At 41.5% G+C, this 23,232-nt stretch overlaps 2 protein-coding genes across 3 annotated transcripts in view; one reads left to right on the top strand and one right to left on the bottom strand.

Moving 5' to 3' along the window:
* Positions 1 to 1,284: 1,284 nt before the first annotated feature.
* Positions 1,285 to 21,963, top strand: LOC103466314 (sodium channel protein type 4 subunit alpha-like). 2 transcript variants are annotated; one of them, XM_008411813.2, is made up of 31 exons: positions 1,285 to 1,506; positions 3,040 to 3,190; positions 3,278 to 3,412; positions 3,743 to 3,861; positions 4,252 to 4,338; positions 4,833 to 4,958; positions 5,990 to 6,078; positions 6,559 to 6,819; positions 6,984 to 7,047; positions 7,118 to 7,259; positions 7,367 to 7,570; positions 8,156 to 8,252; positions 8,339 to 8,568; positions 8,911 to 8,982; positions 9,324 to 9,422; positions 9,520 to 9,867; positions 10,026 to 10,188; positions 10,303 to 10,457; positions 12,927 to 12,999; positions 13,154 to 13,308; positions 14,385 to 14,558; positions 14,754 to 14,864; positions 16,008 to 16,283; positions 16,360 to 16,413; positions 17,354 to 17,491; positions 17,566 to 17,670; positions 17,990 to 18,260; positions 19,306 to 19,858; positions 19,944 to 20,088; positions 20,225 to 20,302; positions 21,289 to 21,963. In XM_008411813.2, the coding sequence occupies exons 1-31, from the start codon at positions 1,427 to 1,429 to the stop codon at positions 21,460 to 21,462; spliced, it is 4,929 nt and encodes a 1,642-aa protein (XP_008410035.1). In that variant the 5' UTR covers positions 1,285 to 1,426; the 3' UTR covers positions 21,463 to 21,963. The 2 variants fall into 2 exon arrangements, with proteins under 2 accessions (XP_008410035.1, XP_008410034.1); XM_008411812.2 differs by having other exon boundaries at positions 1,286 to 1,506; positions 3,275 to 3,412.
* A 749-nt stretch (positions 21,964 to 22,712) lies between these two features.
* LOC103466313 (gamma-crystallin M3-like) overlaps positions 22,713 to 23,232 on the bottom strand; it is a 2,557-nt gene continuing 2,037 nt past the window's right edge. Inside the window, exon 3 of the mRNA XM_008411811.2 lies at positions 22,713 to 23,022. Within this exon, the coding sequence (XP_008410033.1) occupies positions 22,744 to 23,022 (279 nt within the window). The 3' untranslated portion in view covers positions 22,713 to 22,743. The remainder of the gene's footprint in view (positions 23,023 to 23,232) is intronic.

The raw sequence follows: 23,232 nt of genomic DNA, 5'->3' as shown, positions 1-23,232 counted from the left end.
CTCTCGGGTCAGAGAACATGCTTTAGCTCTCTCTCTCCTCAGCATGTCTGTGTTCTGCAGAGGCCTAACAAGCCATCATTTGATCCAGGTGTTGAACCAGAGAGAGAATGGAAAAAATGCAGGATACCGACCCTTAAAGACTTGACTTTGAACACATCGTAAAGTAACTCGATCTGAACTTCTAGCTTTGAAATAAAAAAGTCTTTCAATATCTTGACCAATCACTGATCATGAACCCGACGCACTCCAGTCCAGGATCAAATATGGGAGTTAAATTCCCACATCTGATTTAGATGAACATTTAGATGTTGAAGCTGCTCAAGGGTTTCACCATCTGGTTCCAACTCTGATCTCTGACCGTCCTGGTCAGAGATCAGGACGGTCTCTGACTGTCCTGATCGGCAATAACGCGTTATTGCCGATCGGCAATAACGCGATCGGCAATAACGCAACGAGGAGAAACTTTAATAAATCTCTTTATCTCAAACAAACAGGTCAGAGAACCTGAGTTCAACATTGTTGCCTCTCAGGTGATTCGATATTCTTGGGACAAACCGAGGAATGTTTTTCTGCTTTTGATTTGAGCCAAAAATTATTCATGCCCCTGGAAAGATTTAGATTTAAAAAAAAACTTTGCTTAGAAAAAGAGTCAGGCATCTCTTAAAGGTTAATCAAACATTGTGAAAGGATTGTAAAATTGTTTAAAAACATATTTTATGAGCATGTTATGAATAAAAAAAAAACACCTGCATGTCAAACTTGTACCGCTCTCTCAACTCATGGGAAAAACAGGATTACGGCTATTGAACTTAAAATTACTGAGCAGTTTTTTGCATGTTTTCCAACAGTACGCCATCTTTGAGGTTGGAGGACCTGAAGCAATAAAAAGAGCTGCAAAATCATTTCTGAAACAGAACTATAAGACTTTTAATTCTTGTTTCAGTTTAAACATTTGACTAAAACTACCTGTCAATGTTTTACTAAATTCATTAACAGATTTCAGTGCTGCCTGTGATCCAAGTAACGTAAAAGATGGATTCTGTTAAACATTCTGTTTTTGAGCTCCAGTGTTTAGTCTAACTATGAACTATGTCGAGCCTGGATAGATTCTGATTGTTGCAGTTTAGTAAAAGTTACTAACCCAGTAATTTAGTTTGGGTGTGTTGGAGCCGGGAAACACCTGGAACATGTAACGCGTTGTGCCCAGAGGGCCACTGTTGGGAACCACACTGATATAGAGGAGCTTCTTACACTTGGGGTTTCAGAAGCTCCTCCCACGCACAGAAAAACAAAGAGTCCTGTTTGAAAAGTGCAGAGACCCTAGAAGGCTCATAGAGGAGAACAGCTGCAGGAAGCCAAGAAGCTGGGACAGACGAACCGGGACAGTGAGACGGAGACTGATCAGGACTTAACTAAGTTGTAGAAAATGTCCTGGTTTGAGTTTTGGAGCAACAGGCTGCAGCAAGCTGAGCATCTGATGAAAACACAGCTGACCCCCCCCCAGAGGTGAGTCCGTCTGCAGAAACTTTCTCTGCTCCGTTCTGTTTTGAAGAACCTTAAATTCTGGAGGCTGAATTCATCATCATGTCATCTTTCCCATATTGCGTGTTCTGATCCTGCTCTGTGGGTTTCCCTCATTGTCTGCCTGTGATGGGGCCCCACTTTGGGCTTTCAATATTGCACCTTTGCTGGTAAAGGATCAAAAAAACTGATAGCAAATCAATCACACCTAAACACCTAATCACATCTAAAATCCTGCAGAACAAAGAAACTGAAAGTGTTTTCAGATGTGCAGTGTTAAAACAGGATGGGAACCTTGGAGCACAGAGTGTGTGGGGATGCTTTGTTATCAAATATAAAAGCTGCAAAAAAAAAAAAGAAAAATTCATAAATTTGTATCTGGAAAACTAATTGATGCTCTGGCTGACTTCTGGGAACGATCTGTTCTGCAGCCTTTTTGTGGAGAGCGTTCGCACCCCGAGTGGAGACAGACGGATGTGGAGCACGTTTTCAGGATGTGAGGAATGGAAGCTCACCTATAAGTGCAGGGAGGACCGCAGATAATTCAGAACAGCTCCAGTCCTGCAGAGAAACTGTCAGCAGTGCGTTGGTAGAAGTTGGCCAGGCGAGGTCTGCAGAGTCTGAGCAGTCACCGAGCTTTCTTCCTTTTCATTGTTTCATCATCAGTTACTGAGAAGCAGTCGTAGAACATTTCCATTCTCCAGCTTTGTGCTGATGTGAATAAAATGATCTAACACAGAAATGAATCCATCCTTCTGTGGATTGGCTACACTAGCATGTGGTTTTGGGGGGCCAGTGCCACATTCTGTCAACTGACGAGACAAAAAGTTTAACTCTTTGGAAGGTGTGTGTCCCATTGCATCTCTAAAGTGACAGAGGACATCAAAACCAACAGTAAAACATGGTGGTGGTAGTTTGATGCTCTGGGACTGTTTTGCTGCTTCAGGTCCTGGAAAACTTGCTAAATGGAACCATGAATTCTGACCTCAAAATCAATCCCACTTGGGTTCTACAGGAGGACAATGTTTCAAAACACACCAGCAAGCCCGCCTCTGAATGGCTGACCAAAAACAAAAAACAAAGATTTTGGAGTGGCCTAGTCAAAGCCCTGACTTGAATCCTATTGAGATGCTGTGGCATGACCCTAAAAAGGCAGTTCGTGCTCAAAACGAACTGTGTTGCTTAATTAGATCAATTCTGCAAAGATGAATAGCAAAAATTCCTCCATATCTATAAAAGACTCACAACAAGTTATCACAAACGCTTGGTTGTAGTTGTTGCTCTTAATGGTGCAGTTATTAGGTATAGGGATCAGTCACTTTTTCCACACAGGGCTTATTCTCTCTTGATAACGTCCTCATTTAAACAGAAATGACGCAATTTGTGTTTACTTGTCTTGTTATTAAGGGAAGGCGGATGTCGTCTAGTATTAATACCCGACTCAAAATTTGAACCTAACTACATTGAAGCTCTTCTCTCTCGCAGTTTTAAAGTCCATGCTTTGTAATGTCCCCACAGAAACCAGTTACATGGCAACCACGAAGTTCGGCTGGAGCTACAAAACCAGAGGATGACATCTCTGCTGCCCCCTGTTGGCGTGGAGGTCTTCAGGCGCTTCATGCCAGCCTCGTTGGAAGAGATCCAACAAGAAGCAGAGAAGAACAAAAAGGTACGAGAGCACATTTAACTATCGATTAGAGCAAACGGATACTCCTGGAGAAACCCCAACTCTCACTACCTGAATTCATGCTAGAAGCCAGAGAAAGACCAGAGCAAGCCAGCCAGTCACCTGCAGGCGGGGAAACCTCTCCCTTTTATTTACGGGGACCCGCCCCCAGAGCTTCTCAGCACGCCTCTGGAGGATCTGGATCCCTTCTACCAATCACAGAAGGTTTGTCTCACTTCTCATTTCTGGAGGGCAAAAATAAATAAAAATAAATCAATAAATCAATAAATCACTTGTTAAATGTTATTCTGGATCCTGGATAACTGACGATAAGGATGAAACTGGTTTTACATCAAACAAACCAAACCGAACATCTTTTTGAATTTACAAGAAAAATGTGTTTACCCGACTGTGCAACAATCAGTCAGAATCTGTCTGATATAATGGCTGACCATTTTAAATCACATGACGTGCACAACATAACAGATTTATTGTCTTTGGAATGATGTCAGTCGTCTGAGTGTGTTGAATTTACTTTGACATTATTTTCCGCAGACCTTCACCGTCATCTGTAAAAAGAAGCTGATCCACAGGTTTAATGCTGATCCGGCCTGTTACCTGCTCAGCCCATTCAACTGTTTGAGATCCTCCGCCATCAAGATTCTCCTTCACCCATATCCTTCGCAACCAAAACCAGATCCCTCACCTCGTTTTTGTTTGGTTTTCTGTCTTTTCTGACTATTGTGTGTTTTGATACTGTTGCTCAATGTTTAAATGCTTTGGGTGGGCTTTGCCCTGGTTGGTGTTTTTTCAGTTGCTTCTTGTATTTGATGTGTTGATTTTGTGCTTTCTCTCGCTTGATTTTGTGTATTTTGTGTTGATTATTTATGGATTTGTGGTTTCTGTGTGTGTTTTTTTTTCTTTTTATGTGTTTTTGTCCTAGTTTTGTATGTTTTTTGCTCAGGTATGGTATGCTTTGTTCATGTATTTTTGCTACAGTTTTGTTTGTTTTTGTGTGCATTTGTGCTATTTTAGTAACATATACATTTTCTTAACATAAACACTGTATTCAGCCTCTTCTTCATCCTGACGATTGTGACCAACTGTGTTTTTATGACGATGCCTCACATGTTGTGGACCATAAACGTGGAGTGAGTACACAGTGGCACAAACAGACGCCTGTATAAGTGGGCTGTTGCTCTTCCAGTAATAAAAAAAAATATTTGAAATATCAATTATGTAAAAATTGTAACCTATTTAAAGATTGAAATAGGTTCTTCAAATGCAAGTTAAAAACAACACGCACATTTTAAAATGCATCTGAAGCCCAAGGAAACTGTAAAATAGTCTGGAAAGAGCGAAACAAATGAACTAATTTTAAGTGTGAACTCAGAATAGCAAATAACATTTGTGAATCTGGAGTTATTGACAGATTTAATGGCTTCTTTGTGCACTTTGTTAAAGTTCTGTGCTGTGAAACCCCTGAGCTATTAATCCTTTGAGATAAGAGAAAATGTGGAATCAGCTGGGTTAAAGTCACAATCAGTCTGAATAAAACTTTTCCTACTCATGTTTGTAGCTTTTGACTGTCTAAAAACGGTTATATCTTATATATTTTTGTTTTACATCGCCTGTGTGTGGACAGGTATGTGTTCATGATTATCTACACCGGTGAGGTCATCCTGAAGCTTTTGTCGCGAGGCGTCTGCTTTGGACGATTCACCTTCCTCAGAGATCCCTGGAACTGGCTGGATGTCCTCAACATCACTGCGTAAAGACAATAAAACACACACATGGATGAGATACACACACCTGAGACACACCTAAAAAAGATCCGATAAATACCTGAAATAATTTGGTTTAATTCAAAAATACTTTATTAGTCACAAAGTAAATTTAAATGTTGTAACTCAAATTAACTCATTTTTTTCAAAGAGTGGTCGTAGATAGGGTTGTCAAACTCATTTTCATTTTGGGCCATATCAAAAATCTCAGTGTTCTTAAAGGACCGATTGTGCCAGAATGTATTGATAAAATCACTGAACTGTTAAAATATCAATAAATAGCTGTTTTTGTTTCAGCATTCAATTAGCATTTCTTAAAATTAAATACGGTAGTAATGATAATCTTTTCATCCAGGTTTTCGAGATTGATTTTGTGGGGGTTTTTTGGCAATCAATATCAAAATTTTTTATGCCAATTTAGAAATATTTGTAAGAAATTTTTACAATATTTGGCGTTAAATGTGACTTATTATTACTCTCCATATAAATCACGGACTGTAACTTAACATCAAGTAAGTCTGAGGCAGCAGTCAGTTAAACCCAATGTTTTTGGCCACTTTTAAGAAAAATCTGCAGTAAAAATCACAAAAAATGTGGGGATCTGTTGATTTTGTGTGAATTTTGCATATTTGTAAAAAAACTGGGGGGACTTGTTGGTGTAATTTAGAGTTTAGAGGGCCACATAAAAAGCCTCGGCAGGCCAGATTTGGCTCCCAGGCCTTGAGTTTGACACACGTGTTGTAGATGTTGATGGCTATGCAATGAGGGTCTACTGTAAAGTAGAACCTCATGTAGTATTTTACATGAGTTCTGAAGAAGTCACACATGCAGCCAAGACATTCATGAAACCACTGGCAGAGTGCATCCCTGTCTGCAACCTCAGAGCAACTCAGCAAACCTTCGTCAACTTCCTGTGACTATTTATCAGAGGTCACCTCTGAACAGGGGGTGTAGGTGTAGAGAAAAGCAAATTTATTCATTATGATGATGGTTTATGATGAAGGTGTCTGTGTTTCAGATCTGTTATTGCGTTGTCTGTTGGTTTGAGGGAGTTTGCTGCTTTGAAAACGATTTCTCGTGTGTTGAAGCTCTTCAGCTACTTGCCAGGTGAGTGTTTTTGTTACCTTTATAGAACTTCCTTTTAGATATAGTTGCTTAAATCATAAAAACTACGAATAAAGTCCAGTCCTAATGTGATGGAAAGTGGATGTTTTTCAGCTAAATTGTGTGAAGTGAATTTAAATTAGGGCTGTGTGTATGTTGGTGAAAGTTAGGATTCAGGTTTAGGTTAGCTAATGCAAATCGGTAGACACTGATACATTGTCTGAATGGGATAAAAAAAAAGACAACAATGTGCCAGTATGTCTGTGTGAACAAGGGTCAATCTGAGTTGGTTTAGTTCAGTCAGTTTGCATCGGCGTTAGTGTGAGTGAATCAGGAGAGTCACTTTGTGCATGTCAGGATGTGGAGATCTGTCATTGTCAGTATGCGTCAGTGTTTGTGTGTTGTGAGAGCGTGTCGGATGCAAGAGGCGTCAGGAGACCCATTTGATGTCTCAGCACATGTCCCCGTGTGCTCCAACCCCAGGTCTGAAGAAGACAGCTGAAAGGCTTGTGCAGTCGTTGAAGTGGCTGGCTGTTGCCACGGTCCTGACGGTGTTCGTCCTGAGTGTCTTAGCTCTGCTTGGCATGCAGTTTTTCATGGGTGTCCTCAAGCATAAATGTGTCAATTCTTCTCCATCGGGAATGATGGACACACCGACCACTGAGCAACCCGAGTACTTCCTCACCAACAAGACAATTAATTTCTACGACAACTTTGTTTTCGAGGATTATATCGACAACGTAGGTATGATGACATCTGAAATTCTCATCTGTCTAGGTTTATCAAAGCACTTTTATAATCTTTCAGATGTTTTTTTGTTTGTTTGTTGGCTTGTTTTTTTTTCTGGAAGGATTGCAACACCCTCATTGGACATTACACTAATGAAAGTTCACATCTCTGTCTGGCAGAAAACCTTTATTTCATGCCTGGTCAGTCTGACCATATGCTATGTGGGAACTCCTCAGATTCTAGGTATGTAAACACAACTGCAGCTTTCTCAGAAGCCTGTAATAGCTGTAACAGCATGTGATGATGTGTTCAGACGCTGCCCAATGGGTTTCACCTGCATAAAGACAGGGAGGAACCCGGAGTATGGATTTACCAGCTTTGACACGTTCGGTTGGTCTCTGCTGGCTGTGGTCAGGATCGCGATGCAGGATCGCTTGGACGTCCTGCTGCAGCTGGTGAGGACCAAACTAATCCCAATTTAGAAACCGGGTCTGGTCCACTGAGCTTCTTTTTGTTGTAATCTTCCATGTCTAACCTGTACAACCACCCTGTCATCCCTCAGACATTGCAAGCAGCAGGTAAGGCCAATATTAGTGTGTTTGTGCTCATCTTCTTCCCTGGATGTTTCCTGGTGGTCAGCCTCTCTGTGGCAGCGGTTGCCATAGCACTGGTGAAACAGGAAAAGGCTGAGGCTGCTGAGGCCAAAAAGACAGAAGAAGAGTTTAGCTGGATTGTGAAGGTGCTGACGAAGAGAGTCGACAATGAGGTGAGCTTCTCTTTTTCATTGGCTGCTTATGCATGAATGGCTTCCTACCTTCTCCAATTTCCCACCTGCAGGCTTCTGGCTCAAAAATTACGAACTTGACACAGGTAATAAGAAAAAATACTCAATGCCACTGTTGATAAAGTGGCAAATCTTTCTAGACGATACAGGGTCCTTTCTGGCTAATAGAAAAAATATAATTAATTACAGCATGACAATATATTTACTTGCTTGACTGCTGGCAAAACCACTAAGTTGGGGTAAAATTCAATCCTAATTTGGAAAAGTGTAGAAATTAAAGGTTCCACTTCCTTGTTTGGCAAAACAGTAGTCAAGAAAAGACTTGGTATAAACGTAAATATGCTTTATAGAAACATTTGCCTTTGATTCAGTTGAGCAATTATTTTGTTGTAATTGCTCACCTCTCGTGGGCCTTGTGTGTCATTTGCTGTTGATAAAAAAAATGTCTTCATTCAATGCTGAAATAAATTGTGTCACAACAAACAATGCGTGCAGAGCATATGTTAACAGTATAACAGGGATCTGGTTCGTTCACGTATATTTAGTGAACATTTCCTCGGTCAACAGGTCACTGGTGAGACAAAGCTGCTGGGAGGACATAACTCACCACAGAAGAAGAAACCAGCAGCAAGGACTCTCGATCAGGAGAACATCACTGTGGAAGGTAAATGACGGTTGCTTCGGATAAGCGCAGTGACCTTTCAGATGTAGGAAGTTCTTGCAGGTCTTACTGTAACCTTTGTGCTTCAGATACTAAGGACGAGGTCCAGCCTTCCTGCTGCTCCTGCGCAGACAGAATCTTGCAGGGCGAATGCTGCATCTGCTCCCAATGGCTCAAACTGAAGCTCCGCCCCTTTGTCCTGAGTCAGTTCTTTGATCTGGGAATTATTGTTTGCATCATCATCAACACTGTCTTCATGGCAGTGGAACATCATAGAATGACGATGGATTTTCAATGGAAGCTGGCCAATTTGCATCTGGTTAGTGATACAGATGGGATTTATTTGATATATATGGTCCAGTTTTGGAGCACATCAGTGTCACTTTTGCGTGATTTTCAATTCACTCTATTTTTATGGTTTTAGTTTCTTTTCTGTGCCGTATTAGGCTAGTTTGAGTTCTGTTTTCAGGCAGGCTTAGTCCACCTTGACTCAGGTTTTCTTGTCATCACAATTTCTGTTCAGTTTCATATTAATTTTAGTAGTTTCAGTCAGGTTTTAGCACAGTTTTACACTTCTGGTCCAAGTTATGCCGCTCTTTCGTTAGATACCTAAGCTGATGAGAAGATGGATTCAAAGTGACCTTTGATCTCTGACCTCCAGGTCTTCACTGCGATCTTCACAGCCGAACTTCTCCTCAAAGTTCTGGCTCTGGGCATTAAAGGCTACTTCAAGGTGAGAGAAGTGAATAAAATTAAACCTTCTTGTTGAATATCAGTCCAACATTGTCAACATCAATTCCCAGACCTCACTTGATACTGAAACATCTTTTATCTAATAGAAGTTTCGGTATCATGCTTTTTGGAAACTCAGAGCTGCCATGCATGTATATTTTTGTTAATTCAATCCAATTATTATTATTTTTTCTTAGCACCAAACATTGACTGGTAGCCGGACAGCTGAATGGAGGAAGTTTTATTCTGAGTCTGGTCACAAACATGTCCTTTACATGCAGTTTGTGATTTTTACGTAAGGTGTTTGTAATGGTGCTGTTGAATCTATCGCCATGGTTACAGGTGAGCTGGCACATCTTTGACTTCATCATCGTCATCCACAGCCTGTTGGATTTTTTCCTGTCTGGCATCGAGGGTCTGTCTCTGTTCTCAGTGGCATTGGTCAGTATGATGATGACATCACCACCATCACCGGTGTTAAATAAATACGTTTTCCCCCGCTGATCTGTTCTGACCTGTCACTGCTATCTTCGTCCAGTTGCGACCACTGAGGTTGGGTCGTTGGTGGTCCGCCTTGCACTTGCTGATGAAGATTACCTGGTTTTCAGTGGGAAACCTCAGTGTGGTTCTGGTCTTCGTGGCCTTCATGTTTGCCGTGGTCGGCACACAGCTCTTTCAGCAGAATTATCAAGAAAATGTCTGCATGCTCTCCTCCCGCTGCGAGCTTCCACGCTGGCACATGATGGACTTTTCCCACACCTTCCTACTCGTCTTCAGAGTCCTCAGTGGCGAGTGGATTGAGTGCATGTGGGATTGCATGAAGATCTCCAACAAGGGCCTTTGTGTCATCTACTACATGGCAGTTGTGCTTATCGGAAACCTCCTGGTGAGTCTCTGTTCTAACAAATCTAACAAAGTGCCAAGAATAATTACCTGCACAAACAGATCAGTGACAATGCCGGTGGTTCTTCTGCTGGTTGCTCCAGGTTTCATTTGCTCTCTGTCACATTTTGGAGTGTGTCTGTGTTCCTGGTTTTGTTTCAGGTGGTGAATTTGTTTCTCTATCTGCTCTTGAGCCCATCCTGTGCTAATAAACCAGGCGCTGCAGCAGGACAAGGACCTAATAAACGTCATGCTGGATCCTGGATCCTGGAGTCTTTTAGGGCTCTAACAGGAAGAAGGACCTATGCTGACACCGATCAGAAAGGTGAGTTTCTTAGTTTCTTCAAGGGTTCCTGATTGTTGTGGTGTCACAGTAAACTTTGGTTTTCTGAGGTCTGTGTTCAAGCACTGAGGATTATCTGCATATTTTTACCAACAGTTGAGTCAAAGAACAAAGACAGACAGCACTATCTGGCTTTAACGCCTGTCAGTAATGATTCAGTCAAAGACTCAAGCGTGGTGGAACTCAGCGGGTCTCCTGGGAATGAATTCAAAATCCAAGCTGACACAAACAAAGAAGAGAAGAAGCAGAAAGTGAGTAAAACATTATACTTGTGTAACATCTTCCATATAGAAGCCTTTTTACAGATCACAAGATCAACTGCAGTGGATGAACATTTTAAAGCAGCTGGTTAGTAGACTGAACTTATATAGTGCTTTTCCAATTATTTTGACCACTCAAAGCACGTTGCACTGAAGTGTCAATGTGTGGCAGGAGAAAGCTGGAATTGAACCCACAACCTTCTGATCACAAGACAACTACACTACCTATAGAGCCACAGTCGCAGGAGAGAGGAGCTTGACACCTGAACAACCTGCCCCTCATTCTACTCTCAGAAACTATGGCAAGAGCACCTCATTAAAATTCTCTCTACAGAAGAATTTTAATTCATATCTGACTTATATAGGAAACCAAAGGAGAGAAACTAAAAAGGGGAGGAGCATGTTTTCTCCTTTTAATTGAAAAAAATGGAAAACCTTGCAAATAACAGTACCGTAGGTTGTAAACATTTATCAAGTTTGTTGGGAGAAGCGGTGGTTATAAAGCCTAAAAGGAGCTGGGGGGACAGGACATGTGACTTCTTTGTGTATCTCAGATGCATCAGACCAGGGGTCCCCACACTTTTTCCTGTGAGGGCCACATAACTTTTTCCTTCTCTGCTGGGGGGCCGGAGTCAGTTTGTAACAGAAAAAGTGTGACAATTGCAGGAATGCCTAAATGTAAAAATGTATTGTTTTCCAGAAACCACAATCAAATAACCCTCTCTGGGTTCTTCACAGAATAAATCCAGGAAGGACTATAGTCCGTATTTTCCGAACAATGAGCCGCACCGGACTATAAGCCACAACCCCAAAGTTTTTTTTTGTTGTTTTTTTTAACCAGTAAAGATACACATATAAGCCGCAGAAATATCTGCCGCTCCCACCGACCAGGGGGGTGAACAGTCAGATAAGGCCTCTGCATGTTGGTGTTCCCAATAAATACTGAATATGCCCTATTTGGGTTGTCTTGGCCCTTTTATCGCAGCCTGTGGGGTTTTCCCTGACTTAGAACGAGAATACAACCTGTATGCGACAGGTAGCCAATAAAAAGCGCGGTGACGTAAGAACAGAGGAGAATAAATCTAAAGGTCATTATTATGTTTATTCAGTTAAAAATGTTAACTACGAAAAAACATATTCACCTCCAAATCATAGTGCCGCAAATAGAGCGGCTGCTCCTGTCTTCTTTTATCCACCGCCTTTTCTTTTTGTTACGCTTTTATCTCTTTAAAATGAGTCCACAAACTATCACTATTGTTTTTACATCGTCATCCGTGTTTGGTTATTCTAAATTCCCGCTATGTTGGGAGTTTTACTGGATTATCCTCTGGAATCGGGATGTTCGTGACTGGAATTGGTTCGTGTTGCTCCTGCCTTGGACACATGAACCGATCGAACCTGTTRTATTTTTATCAGCTCTGTGGTCACAGAGGTTTGGAGAATCGGCCGACAATTCTTAAATCTTTCTGTCTAAACCAGACTTAAGACTCACAAGCTCTACTCTCCTCTCGACCACTGCCCAAACGCTCTGACTCTGGTTGCTATGGTAACGTTTATATATATCCCTTCAAAATAAGATACAGATGCGCCACAAAAATGAACATTTCACTTTTGTGAACATTTAACTGACTAACGGGAGCCCTGAGATTGTTTCTCTGCAACGAGACGGTCCCATCTGGGAGTGATGGGAGACAATGACACCCGAGGTGTGTTGCTTATGTCACACCTGGGGTCTGTGATATAAGCACGCATGTGCATGTTGGGTCTCTACGTGGCAAAACAGTTTGAAGCTTCATTGCCTCATAGCAGCCGCGCATGTTACGCAGAGCGGGCTTGTAATGTGGGACTCACCTACCGGTCCGGGATAAATCCATTCTCCTGTTTCTTCTCTGGGCCTTTTCCCCTTTGCAAAGAAACTTTCCAAAGACATCTGATCTGTTTCTTACTCATTTTGCTGCTTGTGGGCTCAGAGTTGGCGCGCAAGTAACCGAGACTTCCAATGATTCATTTCCAGCTATAGAGTGGTTGAAGAAAAATCCACATATAAACAGCTTATAGTCCGGAAAATAAGGTAAATGAAAAAAAAATCTGAATGCTTTCTGGTATTGTTCAGGGGGCTGGACCAAATGTGGAGGCGGGCCGGACCAGGCCCTCGGGCCGTAGTTTGGGGATCTCTGCATCAGACTGTCACAGAAGCAGATTTTCAGTTCTGTAATAGCTTCATGCATGAGGTCCTTTGACTTTCTTAGCATAAGTGCTCTCCTTAGTCTGTCATGGTCGACCACACCAGGTGCTGAAGCATCAGACAACAGAATCATCTGAGTTCAAAACAATACGTCTATGTACAGGATTGTCCATACTGTTTATCTATTTGTTCTATATAGTGTTCAGCACACTGAACATTTTGTCTTTAATAAATCAATTTAACATCAGTGTGGGAATCTGTGTGGGTTTCTGCAGATTGGTGATGTGCAGAAGCTTCAGGACAACGAAAATCAGACAGAAAACTCACCTGGAGATTGCTGCTGTGCAAGTATGTCCACCAGTGGTGCAAAAATCTGATATTTTAAGTAAAAATTTATCTTTAATCATGCAGTTTCATCTTCTTCATTCCTTAACAGGATAAACTTAAATGTTACATGCTGAAGTGATCGGGGCAGCAGGTGATCGATACTTTTGCGTTTCAGTTTGTTACAGTTGCTGTCCGATCCAGGATATAGACACATCCAAGGGAGCAGGGAGGGGGTGGTATAAGTTCAGGAAGGCTTGTCTCCTCATCGTACAACACAGATTATTTGAAATCTTCATCATCTTTATCATCCTGCTGAGCAGCGCTGCTTTGGTAAACATAAGCACAACACGTCCACTTATAATCAGATCATATTGGCTCGTTCCATCAGTACATGCTTTTCTGTTTTTAATGAATTGTTAAAATCTCTAAATTTTTCCCCACATTGTCATAGTGCGGTTTATTTGTGGATTAATTAAATACAATTAGATGTAACAAACAAAATGTGGAAAAAGTGAAGGGCTGCGAATACTAAACAGAGAAAGTGAAAAGGTGAAGCAGAATAACATTACAATACAAATGTCCCATGATCAGAGTTAAGGTCTCATTTCCTCGGCGGTGATTCAGCCTCTGACTGGCAGATGATTTTTAGATATCTTTCATCCAATTTTCCTTCACCTTTTTATACAGTTCTGTTAATCAATACTGATGTTGAAATGAAATGTACTGAAAACTTTGTTCAAAAACTTTAGTGAGGTCAATGAGAGCAGAGCTCATTCAATTAAGATCAGAAATGTACTCAACAGTAGCCTTTAATCTAGTCTGTTCAGACTCAGTAAATAGCTAATTAGTGTGCTAATAGACTGGGGTGTGCCACTTTGTACCCATGTTATATCCATCCTGTGTCTTAACAACACATTAGGTCTTATAAACTCTTTGTTATATCCCATGTCTTGACTCCATGTCATTCTCTTGGGTTGTATCTTCTCATCCCTATGTCTCAACTCCACATCGTACCCCAGTGTCAAACGTCTGACGTTGGTTTGACCCCGGCATCGTACAGAAATTATCTATGACTATGTTGTAACTTTGTTTTATATCCCCCATTTGGGAACACCATGCTTTACCCACACATTGAAACTCCAAAGCTTACATCCTGGTCAGACCCCATATTTTACCGATATTTCATTTCCCCACATCTTATCCCTAAGCCATGCATCTACCTTGCATTCCCATGTGCTACACACATATTGCCCCATGTTGCACCTAGACCAATGGCAGAGGGTCTTCATTTAAAATACATGCACAAATTGGTTATAAAAACATTAAAAGTGTAAATGCACCCAATGATGATGTGGCGACATGACCGGCCGCCTGGAGCGTATGACCACAAGTCTGTTTGCATTCAGGCGTTAGAAGACACACTGCTGTTCCACCGGCCAGTCCTGCAGATGGTTCTGGACAAAGCAGATCAGGTGTTCACCTTCCTGTTCCTAATGGAAATGCTTCTCAAGTGGACTGCTTTTGGATTCAGGAAATACTTCAGCAGCTTTTGGTGCTGGCTCGACTTTCTCATCTTAGACGTAAGAACATAAACACATTTTTAGTCTGGCTCTGGTGACTGTAGCTGTGCTGATACGAACACCGACAGTAATGGTTTTTGATTTGGCATGCAGACAGACGAATCATCCCACTAACAGAACGGCAACAGAAACCTAAACTACTGCTTCCTGCTCACCTGTACCATGGTGTCATCAGCAGGTATGTTTGTCCTCCAGGTATCTCTGTTCAGCTCGGTTGGTGTCATGCTGGGATACTCTGCTGCATACCTGAGGACCCTGAGGGCGCTGAGGACCTTGAGGGTCCCGTCTCGCTTCAAAGGCATGAGGGTGAGACAGACACCATGACCTCTGAACAAAGACAGGTTAGAAAGACTGACTGGCGTACAGGACAGACAGATGACCAACATCTGTCTGTCCTGTACGCAGGCAGACACCATTTAGACTGGTGTCTGCCTCACCAGTCTAAATGTCAGTGACATTTAGACTGGTGAGGCAGACAATCGGTTATTGAAGAGGAATGGATAGATTTACTTTTCAAACAGAATAGTAAGACAACTAGACAGACTGAAAAGAGGGACAGACAAACACTGGAGGCAGATCTGATCAGATGGACAGGAGAGACAGACGGACAGAAGAATCAGATGGACAGACAAGTTTGCAAGGCAGATTAAGGGACAGAGACAGGCTAAACCAGAAGTGTGCAACCTGTGGCTCCGGAGCCACAACTGGACCTTTGGACGTTCCCAAGTGGCTCTTAAAAAATCTGACTAAAAGTGATAAAGAAACAACCGAAGTTTTAAAACTAGATATAGTAACAAATGTAGATATTTTTAAGTTTTTTATGGGATAATTACATTAAATTTTCACAACAGAAAGAGATTAAAAGTACCAATAATTTTTATCAAGCTCTATTTTTCTTGCTATGGGGCTGATACTACATGCATATATCAACCATCCCATTTAAGAAAACGTAGCCATCATCTTTTTGAGAAGGTTTTATGATTTTCTCTATATTAAAACTTAAAAATATGAATAAAATGGTTGCTCCTTAAAATTACAACAGGTTTGCTGTATATTTTTTTTTATTAATAAAAAATATACTGTATATTTTTTATAAGATGTATTTTTCTCTAAAGGTCAGGTAATATTTGAGGTTCAGAATCTGTTTTATTTAGCTGTAATGAGGACAAAAGTGGTTCTTTGGATTGTAAAGGTTGCAGACTCCAATGGTCAAATGAACAGACTGGGGAGACAGATGGACACAAACACCTGAAGACAAGTTACCTAGACATAGAGACAGGTTAGACAGATGAAAAGATGGATAGAGAAGACACAGAACAATAGACAGTTAATATTTCCAGATATAAGGACTCTTAAGTGCGGTCGACTGAATGACCAGTAGCCTTCTTGATACAGAGCAGCTGTGATTGGTTTGAGCACCGGCTGATTCCTCGTCTTTTTTCCATGCAGGTGGTGCTTCGGGACATGGCGGCCATCGCACCCTCCATGTGCAACTCTCTGCTGGTCGTTGTGTTTGTCTGGCTGATCTTCAGCATCCTGGGAGTGAACATGTTTGCAGGAAAGTTCGCTTACTGTTCCAACCACACAGATGACGTAATCTTTGAAGTGGATAACAGGACGCAGTGTTATGAGCTCAATGACAACAGCTCCACAGGCATCTTCTGGAAGTACAATGACTTCAACTTTGACCACGTGGGGATGGGTTTACTTTCTCTGCTGATCATGGTCAGTTCATTCAACCAGCAGCTTTACCTATAAGTGAGTTCATGTTTTTCTAATGAAGACCTGTGCTTTGATGCAGGCCACATCAACAGGCTGGACAGAAATCATCTACGCAGCTGTGGACTCCACGAAGGTCAGTGCACCACCGGGTAGCGCTGTTGTGTCGAGACAAGTTCCACCGTCTGCTGCCATGCAGATGGCGGACAGTGCTGTAAGGCATTGGCCCATGCCGAGCTAAAATTATGCAAAAAGTACCTTCAAAATACCCTTACCATCGAGTGCAACCTAGATCATATTCAATACTTTCTAAAAGCTGCATGTAACCTTTATAAAAATATGTTTTTAAACATTTGTTAAAACTGTCAGCATGTTGTGACAGTTTGTTTTGAGACAGATGAGTCATGAAAAGATCAAGCTCCTTCTCCTCACTGAGCTACGATTGCTGTGTGAAGAAAGACGGCCAGTCAAAGCCAGGAGGCGGGTCTTAGCGATCTCAATCAACCTTATGAACGGGCTGCTAAATGTGCATTCATAAGGTACCGTTCCAGAAAAACCTTTTATCCCCCGAGCATTCATGGCAGGCTGCATTGTAGTTGGAGTGTAGCAGAAAGAAAGGGGCAGCATTTGGGCAGCAAGTACGCCAGAGTGATTGACAGCGCTAAGACCCTCCTCCTGGCTCTGGTTAGTTGTTTCTGACCAAATGGTTTATTTCTGGAGTTCTCACTGAGAGAGAAGGCAGAGGAAATCAATTGTTTTCAGATTTTCTGTCTTCTATTACACTGTCACGTCATGGTAATGGTTTTAACAAAAAAACTTTCTATAAAAGCTAAAATCCTATTTTAATAGGTTATATTTTTAAATCTAAAATAAAACTTCTGATATTGTTCACATTCTAAATGCTGTGGGGAAAAAAGATATTAAAACAGTTTCCAAAGCACATCTATGGTTAAATTGAAAAATTCCAATTTTCTACAAAAGTTTTACAGCTGGAAGTGGTCTTAATAAATGTCCAATTAGTGGTACCAGTAACTGTAATGGGAATTGTATTGTTACTGGTCTGTGCTTGTTTGTAGGTGGACATTCAGCCCGAATATGAGTCCAAACCGGTCATGTACCTGTACTTTGTCCTTTTCATCGTCTTTGGCTGCTTCTTCAGCGCCAATCTCTTCATCAGGTTCTTTGTCGATGCTCTCCATCAGCTGAGCAACAAGATAAGTTTTATTACAGTGGTTGCCATGGCTACCTGGTTTCTGTCAGTTAATTAGTCTTCCTTGTGTTTCTGCACGCTGGAGGAAAACATGTTTTCATGACAGAGGAGCAGCTGAAGTTTCACGGCACCATCAGGAAGATGTTCCCCAAGTCACCTGAGAAAGCTGCTCCACGGCCAACGGTGAGGTCACATGGTGTTCAGGTCACAGTCCAGGCTTGAACAGACTCTAAAATCTGCAGGGTTAGGGAAAACTTTCACCTGAAGCACCATGTAAAAAAAAAAACAAGATTTGTAGCCCAGAGTAACCCTGAACTCATTAAAACTGTTGACGCCTGTCCCTGGTGTGACGTCGACTTTATCCCCAGAACCAACCAGTACAGTAAACATTAAATAACCTAATTATCTGTTCTAGGCTCCATTTTCTGTGAAGGTTCCTGAACTTTATTGGCTTTTAGCAGTAATGGGAAGTGACTGCTACCTGTCTCCTGTTTGTCACCAGAACCGGTTCCAGGCTCGACTCTTCGACCTGATGACCGCTCCGCTGTTTGAGATCCTGGTGGTGGCGCTGATCTCTGTGAACGCAGTGGTGATGATGATGGATTCAGACGATCTGTCTGAGCAGGGACAAGAGGTTTTGATGTGGTTTTTGTTTGTCTTCATAATTCTGTACTGCATCGAGTTCTTCCTGAAGATCACTGCTCTCAGACGGCACTACTTCAACTTCGGCCTGAACATCCTGGACTTTGTAGTCCTCATCTTTATGATCTTAGGTGAGTTGCAGGCAGCTGGTAGGATCTCTTTAGATCTCTGACATGTTTATAATGTGACTGTATATGTTTGAGCATCTCCAGGGTGGTTTCAAGCAGAACTGCTCCCAATAATTAGCTGCTGTAATAACATGCTGTATTCACAGACAGTAAAGCTACAGAAAACCTGAAGATTTTTTTTACATAGATTATATACTAGCATGCTTTATTGTAATGATTTATTTGATTACGCATGAAACAAACAAACAAAAAATAAGAATTACTTTCTAAGTTCATCTTCTAGGTTGTCTCCTGGCTGGCTCGCCAAATAAATGTAGCTGCTTTACTAACCTCCCTAGTAAATTGGATGATTTGATATATTTATAGATTGTAACTTCTGAAGGAGCCCAATAATATATCGTCAATGCCATTGATCACAAGCGCAGGTTTTGATCAAGGGGAAAATTGTACAATTTGTGAACAACAAAAAAAAACTTGTTATATAGACACATATTCAAAAGGGCAAGACAAATTAAGTCCTATAAAGTTCATAAGTTTTAAATGATGGTGAAATGAATTATTGAAGGAAGGGCAAAACAAATATTTGACATCCACCTGGTTGTACAACATTTGAAATTTAAATGATCAAAACAAAGGTTTGATCAAACTTCAGTTCAATGGCAGGTGATTTAATCTGGGTCAAATTATTTTTTTGGCAAAGAATCTCAGTACAGTTATTAAAATTTGATACATTTTTAGAATTACATATGCTTTAACAATTAAATGTTAAGAAACAGATCACTTCTGGTAAAAGCCAAGACTATTAATCAAATTATGTCTGTTTAAACAGTTCTGCTAGAAGGTTTCTGCTAGTGAGAAACCGCCTGACTTCTCTGCTGTGACTTCTCACTGAAAATGTCTCTGAGATTTTTCATCCTTTTATCTCTGACTGACTGTGATTACATCATTACCTCATGTTAGATGTTCTTGATCATCAATCTTTTGAGATTTAAAACCAACAAACTTTAATTAGAAGAAAGTACTAAAACTGTTCTCTCTTTGCATTCAGGCTTGTTCTTCAGTGAATTATTAGAGAAATATTTTGTCAGCCCAGCTGCCTTCTTTATTCTTCGGCTGGCTCGCATCAGCAGAGTCCTCCCATTCTTCCGTTTGGGCAGAAGGATACAGATGTTGCTCACTGGCTTCATGATGTCTCTTCCCGCACTCATGAACATTGGGTTCCTCTTCCTCCTTGTGGTGTACACCTACTCCTTTGTTGGGATGCGTATTTTTTACATGATCAACTTTGGGACAATTGGGGACAGCATGATCAGTATGATTCTCTTCAGCCCGTCCTCGGCCTGGTCCCTTCTGGTGTGGAATAGCACAAAATATTCTCCGCCCACAATCGTCCCACTTTGGTACTGGGCCAACCTATCGGCAGGCGTCGTCTTCTTCTGCTCCTATGTCCTGCTGCACCTCCTGCTGGTGGTCCACCTCTTCATTGCCGTCATCCTGGAGAGCTTCAACAGCAGGGAAGCTGAAGACGCCGTTCTTCTGCAGATGTTTTACAACACCTGGAGAGAGTTTGATCCTGAAGCCTTACAGGTCATACGGTACAGGTGAGTTTCTCCCTGATGCAGCCTGGACCCAAGTAAACCCTGTCAGTCTCTGTTGGTCGTTATTGAACTCTGTTGTTTTCTACAGTGAGCTGTCAGATTTTTGTGACGCGCTCCAGGATCCGCTGAGGATTCCTAAGCCAAACAACATCCGGTTGATCAACATGGATCTGCCTCTGCTCCCGGGAGACCAGATCTGCTGCCTGGATGTCCTGAAAGCACTCATGACTCAGGTGACACAACCAACTCTTGATGATGATGATGATGATGATGATGATGATGATGATGATGATGATGATGATGATGATGATGATGATGACAACGACGGCGATGATTAATATTGTTATGATTGTTGTTGTTGTCTTGCAGACATATGGTGAAGAGAGGGAAATGGACTCTCTTAAAGCCCAGCTGGAGAAGAAATTCACAGGCAACAATACCACAAAGGTTCTCTTTTATTTTATTTTTAACTTAATTAAATTGTGCTCTTTACATGTTGTGTGAGTGTTCACTATAAGACTTTTTAACATTTTCATCCTATTAATCCACAGCTGGAAGTGGTCACAAGAATCAGAACTCTGTCAAGTGGGGAAAAAAAGAGAGAAAAAATGGATAAAAAAAGTTTTTGTGTTTTTCTGACATATTTGGAAATTTGGATGTTTTAACATAGTAAGTTAACATCAATGAAAAACTCTAAAGAAAAAAAACTTAAGGAAATACCTTTTTTTCTGTAAAATGTAACAAGCACAAGATTTGCATTCTTCTTCAATTGGCTTAAATTACATGTGGGTCATATTAAAAGCTTATTATTAGTAAAGTAAAGTCAGGTTTATTTGTGTAGCACATCCTCAGGAACAAGTCATACAGTCACCAATTATGGGACATATAATAAACATTACATTTTATAAAATGCAGTCGTCAAAATCATCAAGTAAATACCCATACTAATCCAGGGCACCTCTAAAGAGGTGTTTTTTTTAGGATTTAAAGGAAGAACAGTGGACCATCATTACTCAGCATTTTGAATCAGATGTGCACTGATTGAACCTCAGAGATTTAGTTTGGTACTTCTGACTGTAGAAGTGATAGATAACACCATAGTTAGATCCAAATAGCTGTTTGAGGCCTTTAAAATGAAGTTGTCAGGAAACGTCTTAAAAGAATTAGAAATCAGCCTTTTCACTGTGTGGGAAATAGTTGACAAATGTCGACATTCAACCAGAAAGACACAGCACTTTCATGAGAGGTAACCTTTGTTCTCTAAAGAAAACTTGAAGGCCAGACTGAACTCCAGGAAAAGTTTAATCCTGTCTCTAAAACTGAGTTACATGGACGGGTTTCAGGGAAATTAGGTGTAAATAAAACATCATGAAGCTGGTTGACATAGGTGGTGTTTCCGAGACTCACGGGGATGACCCCCTTCTGTTCTGCAGGTGTCTCATGAACCAATCAGCAGCACCCTGCAGAGGAAACAGGAAGATGTAGCAGCAGCAGTGATCCAGAGAGCATTCCGGAAGCACCAGGTGCGGAATCGACCCGATGGGGCCGATGGAGCTCCAGACCAGCCTGAGGACGAAGCCACAGGCATGTTGGTGTCTTCCCAATGAGCACTTGACGACTTCTCCTGTCCGAGAAATGTTTGGAGAGAAACTTTCCAACTGGGACGGTCGTCCACTGTGGTGTTGTCCTGATGGAAGTAGAAACTGATCCAGTTTCTACTAATGCCATTATCGGAAATGTGTGACATTTTCCACTGCTCCATTTGGGTTTACTTTGATTATCTCACATCATGTTTTCCTCATAACAGGAAGTGAAAGTACTTCTTATGTAATCTTGTGTTTTTCTAACACGTTCTGGGTCTAAAAGTGGCCCTTTGTCAGTAACTAACAGACTAACTCACATCTGTTGATCAGCTGATCTGAACACAAACCAGCTGCTAGCAGAACCTCTGGAGGAAGAGTTACTGATCCTACAAAAGCAAGAGCAACACGCTTCATTTTTACCTAAACATCACAAAAAAATACATATTCACCAAACTATTAGTACTTTTATTATGCTTCTGTTTAGCTTATTAAAACCAGAAAGTAATAAACATGAATATAAAATCATTGTTTTATTTTGTCTTTTTTAATTACCTTCATCCTTCTGCAGGTGGCCCCGTGGGGCCAAAGAGAGAGAATCTGTAGTCATTGCATCATGTCTACTTTCTGTTGATTTCAAGGAAGCCCTGCTAATTGTATTGATTCATTAACGTTGCAGCGTTTCTTCCTTCTGAGCAAGCATGTGGTGACAGTGGAGAGGAACAACTACTTTTCCACAGGAGGAAACCAAGCTGAGTGGATGCTGAGAGAACATAGCAACCTGCCAGGAGAAAGAAAGGAAAGTGATGAGTCTAGTGTTAAAGGTAGACAGGACGTCTGCCTCATGGACAAAAACTGGAAGCTGGTGAGACTGAAAATATAGAAACTTCAAGAGAAAGGTTTTATGCTTTTGGAGTTGGGACACACTCATTTGTTTCCTCACTGTTCCCTGGTCTTCCTTGCAGCTGTAGCCCATTATAACCACTCACCCATTTTCCATCCAGTAATCACCATCCTCTGTTTTCGTTCCTTCCTGTTTTTTCACTCGGTTGTCATCTCCTCATTCCTGTCATGTACATCGCTCTCCATACTGCCAGCTTGACCTCATCAGGTTACCTCTGGCAAGTTTTGGAGAAAATTGACTTGCTGCCTTCCTTCATTTCAGTCTTCACAACACCACAAATAAGACATAACCAGCCACACTTCTCTTTATCAACATTAGATTCAACTTTGAGCTTTACTGGCAGGAAAAAAAGATTTGAGTCGTCAGTAGACTTAAAAATAAGAATTCCTTTTTATTTGGTGACTTTAATAGTAGGAGTCCATGATGCGCCTCATGCTCATGAACCTCATGTTGCTCCAGCCCATGTTCATAAAGTTCCTGTACTCTCCGGGCCTCATGTACATCATCCTGCCTCCGTAGCGGGGTTGCTCATACATCAGCCAGTGTCCGTCCATCACGTGACACGACATGCAGTTGGACATGCGGTAGCGGTCCATGATGTTGTCGCAGTCGTCCATCATGTCGTACATCTGGCCTCCGAAGTTCTCCCTCTCATAGATCCTCATCCTGTAGGAGCCGCGGTACTAGAAGATACCGATAATCAATAGTCAGTTAATCTCTGTACAGTGTTTCGCTGCGTGCCAGGAAGTGGCACCTAACCCTAAGTTGCCTACCAGTTGTGTAAATGTATGTGTGCGTGCGTGTGTGCAGGTCCGTGTGTGTGTGTGTGTGTGTGTGTGGGTGTGTGTGTGTGTGTGGGTGTGTGTGTGTGTGTGTGTGTGCGTGCGTGCGTG

This window comes from Poecilia reticulata, linkage group LG6, assembly GCF_000633615.1.
Source record: "Poecilia reticulata strain Guanapo linkage group LG6, Guppy_female_1.0+MT, whole genome shotgun sequence".
In the NCBI taxonomy this organism is placed as follows: domain Eukaryota; kingdom Metazoa; phylum Chordata; class Actinopteri; order Cyprinodontiformes; family Poeciliidae; genus Poecilia; species Poecilia reticulata.
Note: the sequence above shows the minus strand (reverse complement) of the source record. Positions and strands in the feature narration are given on the sequence as shown.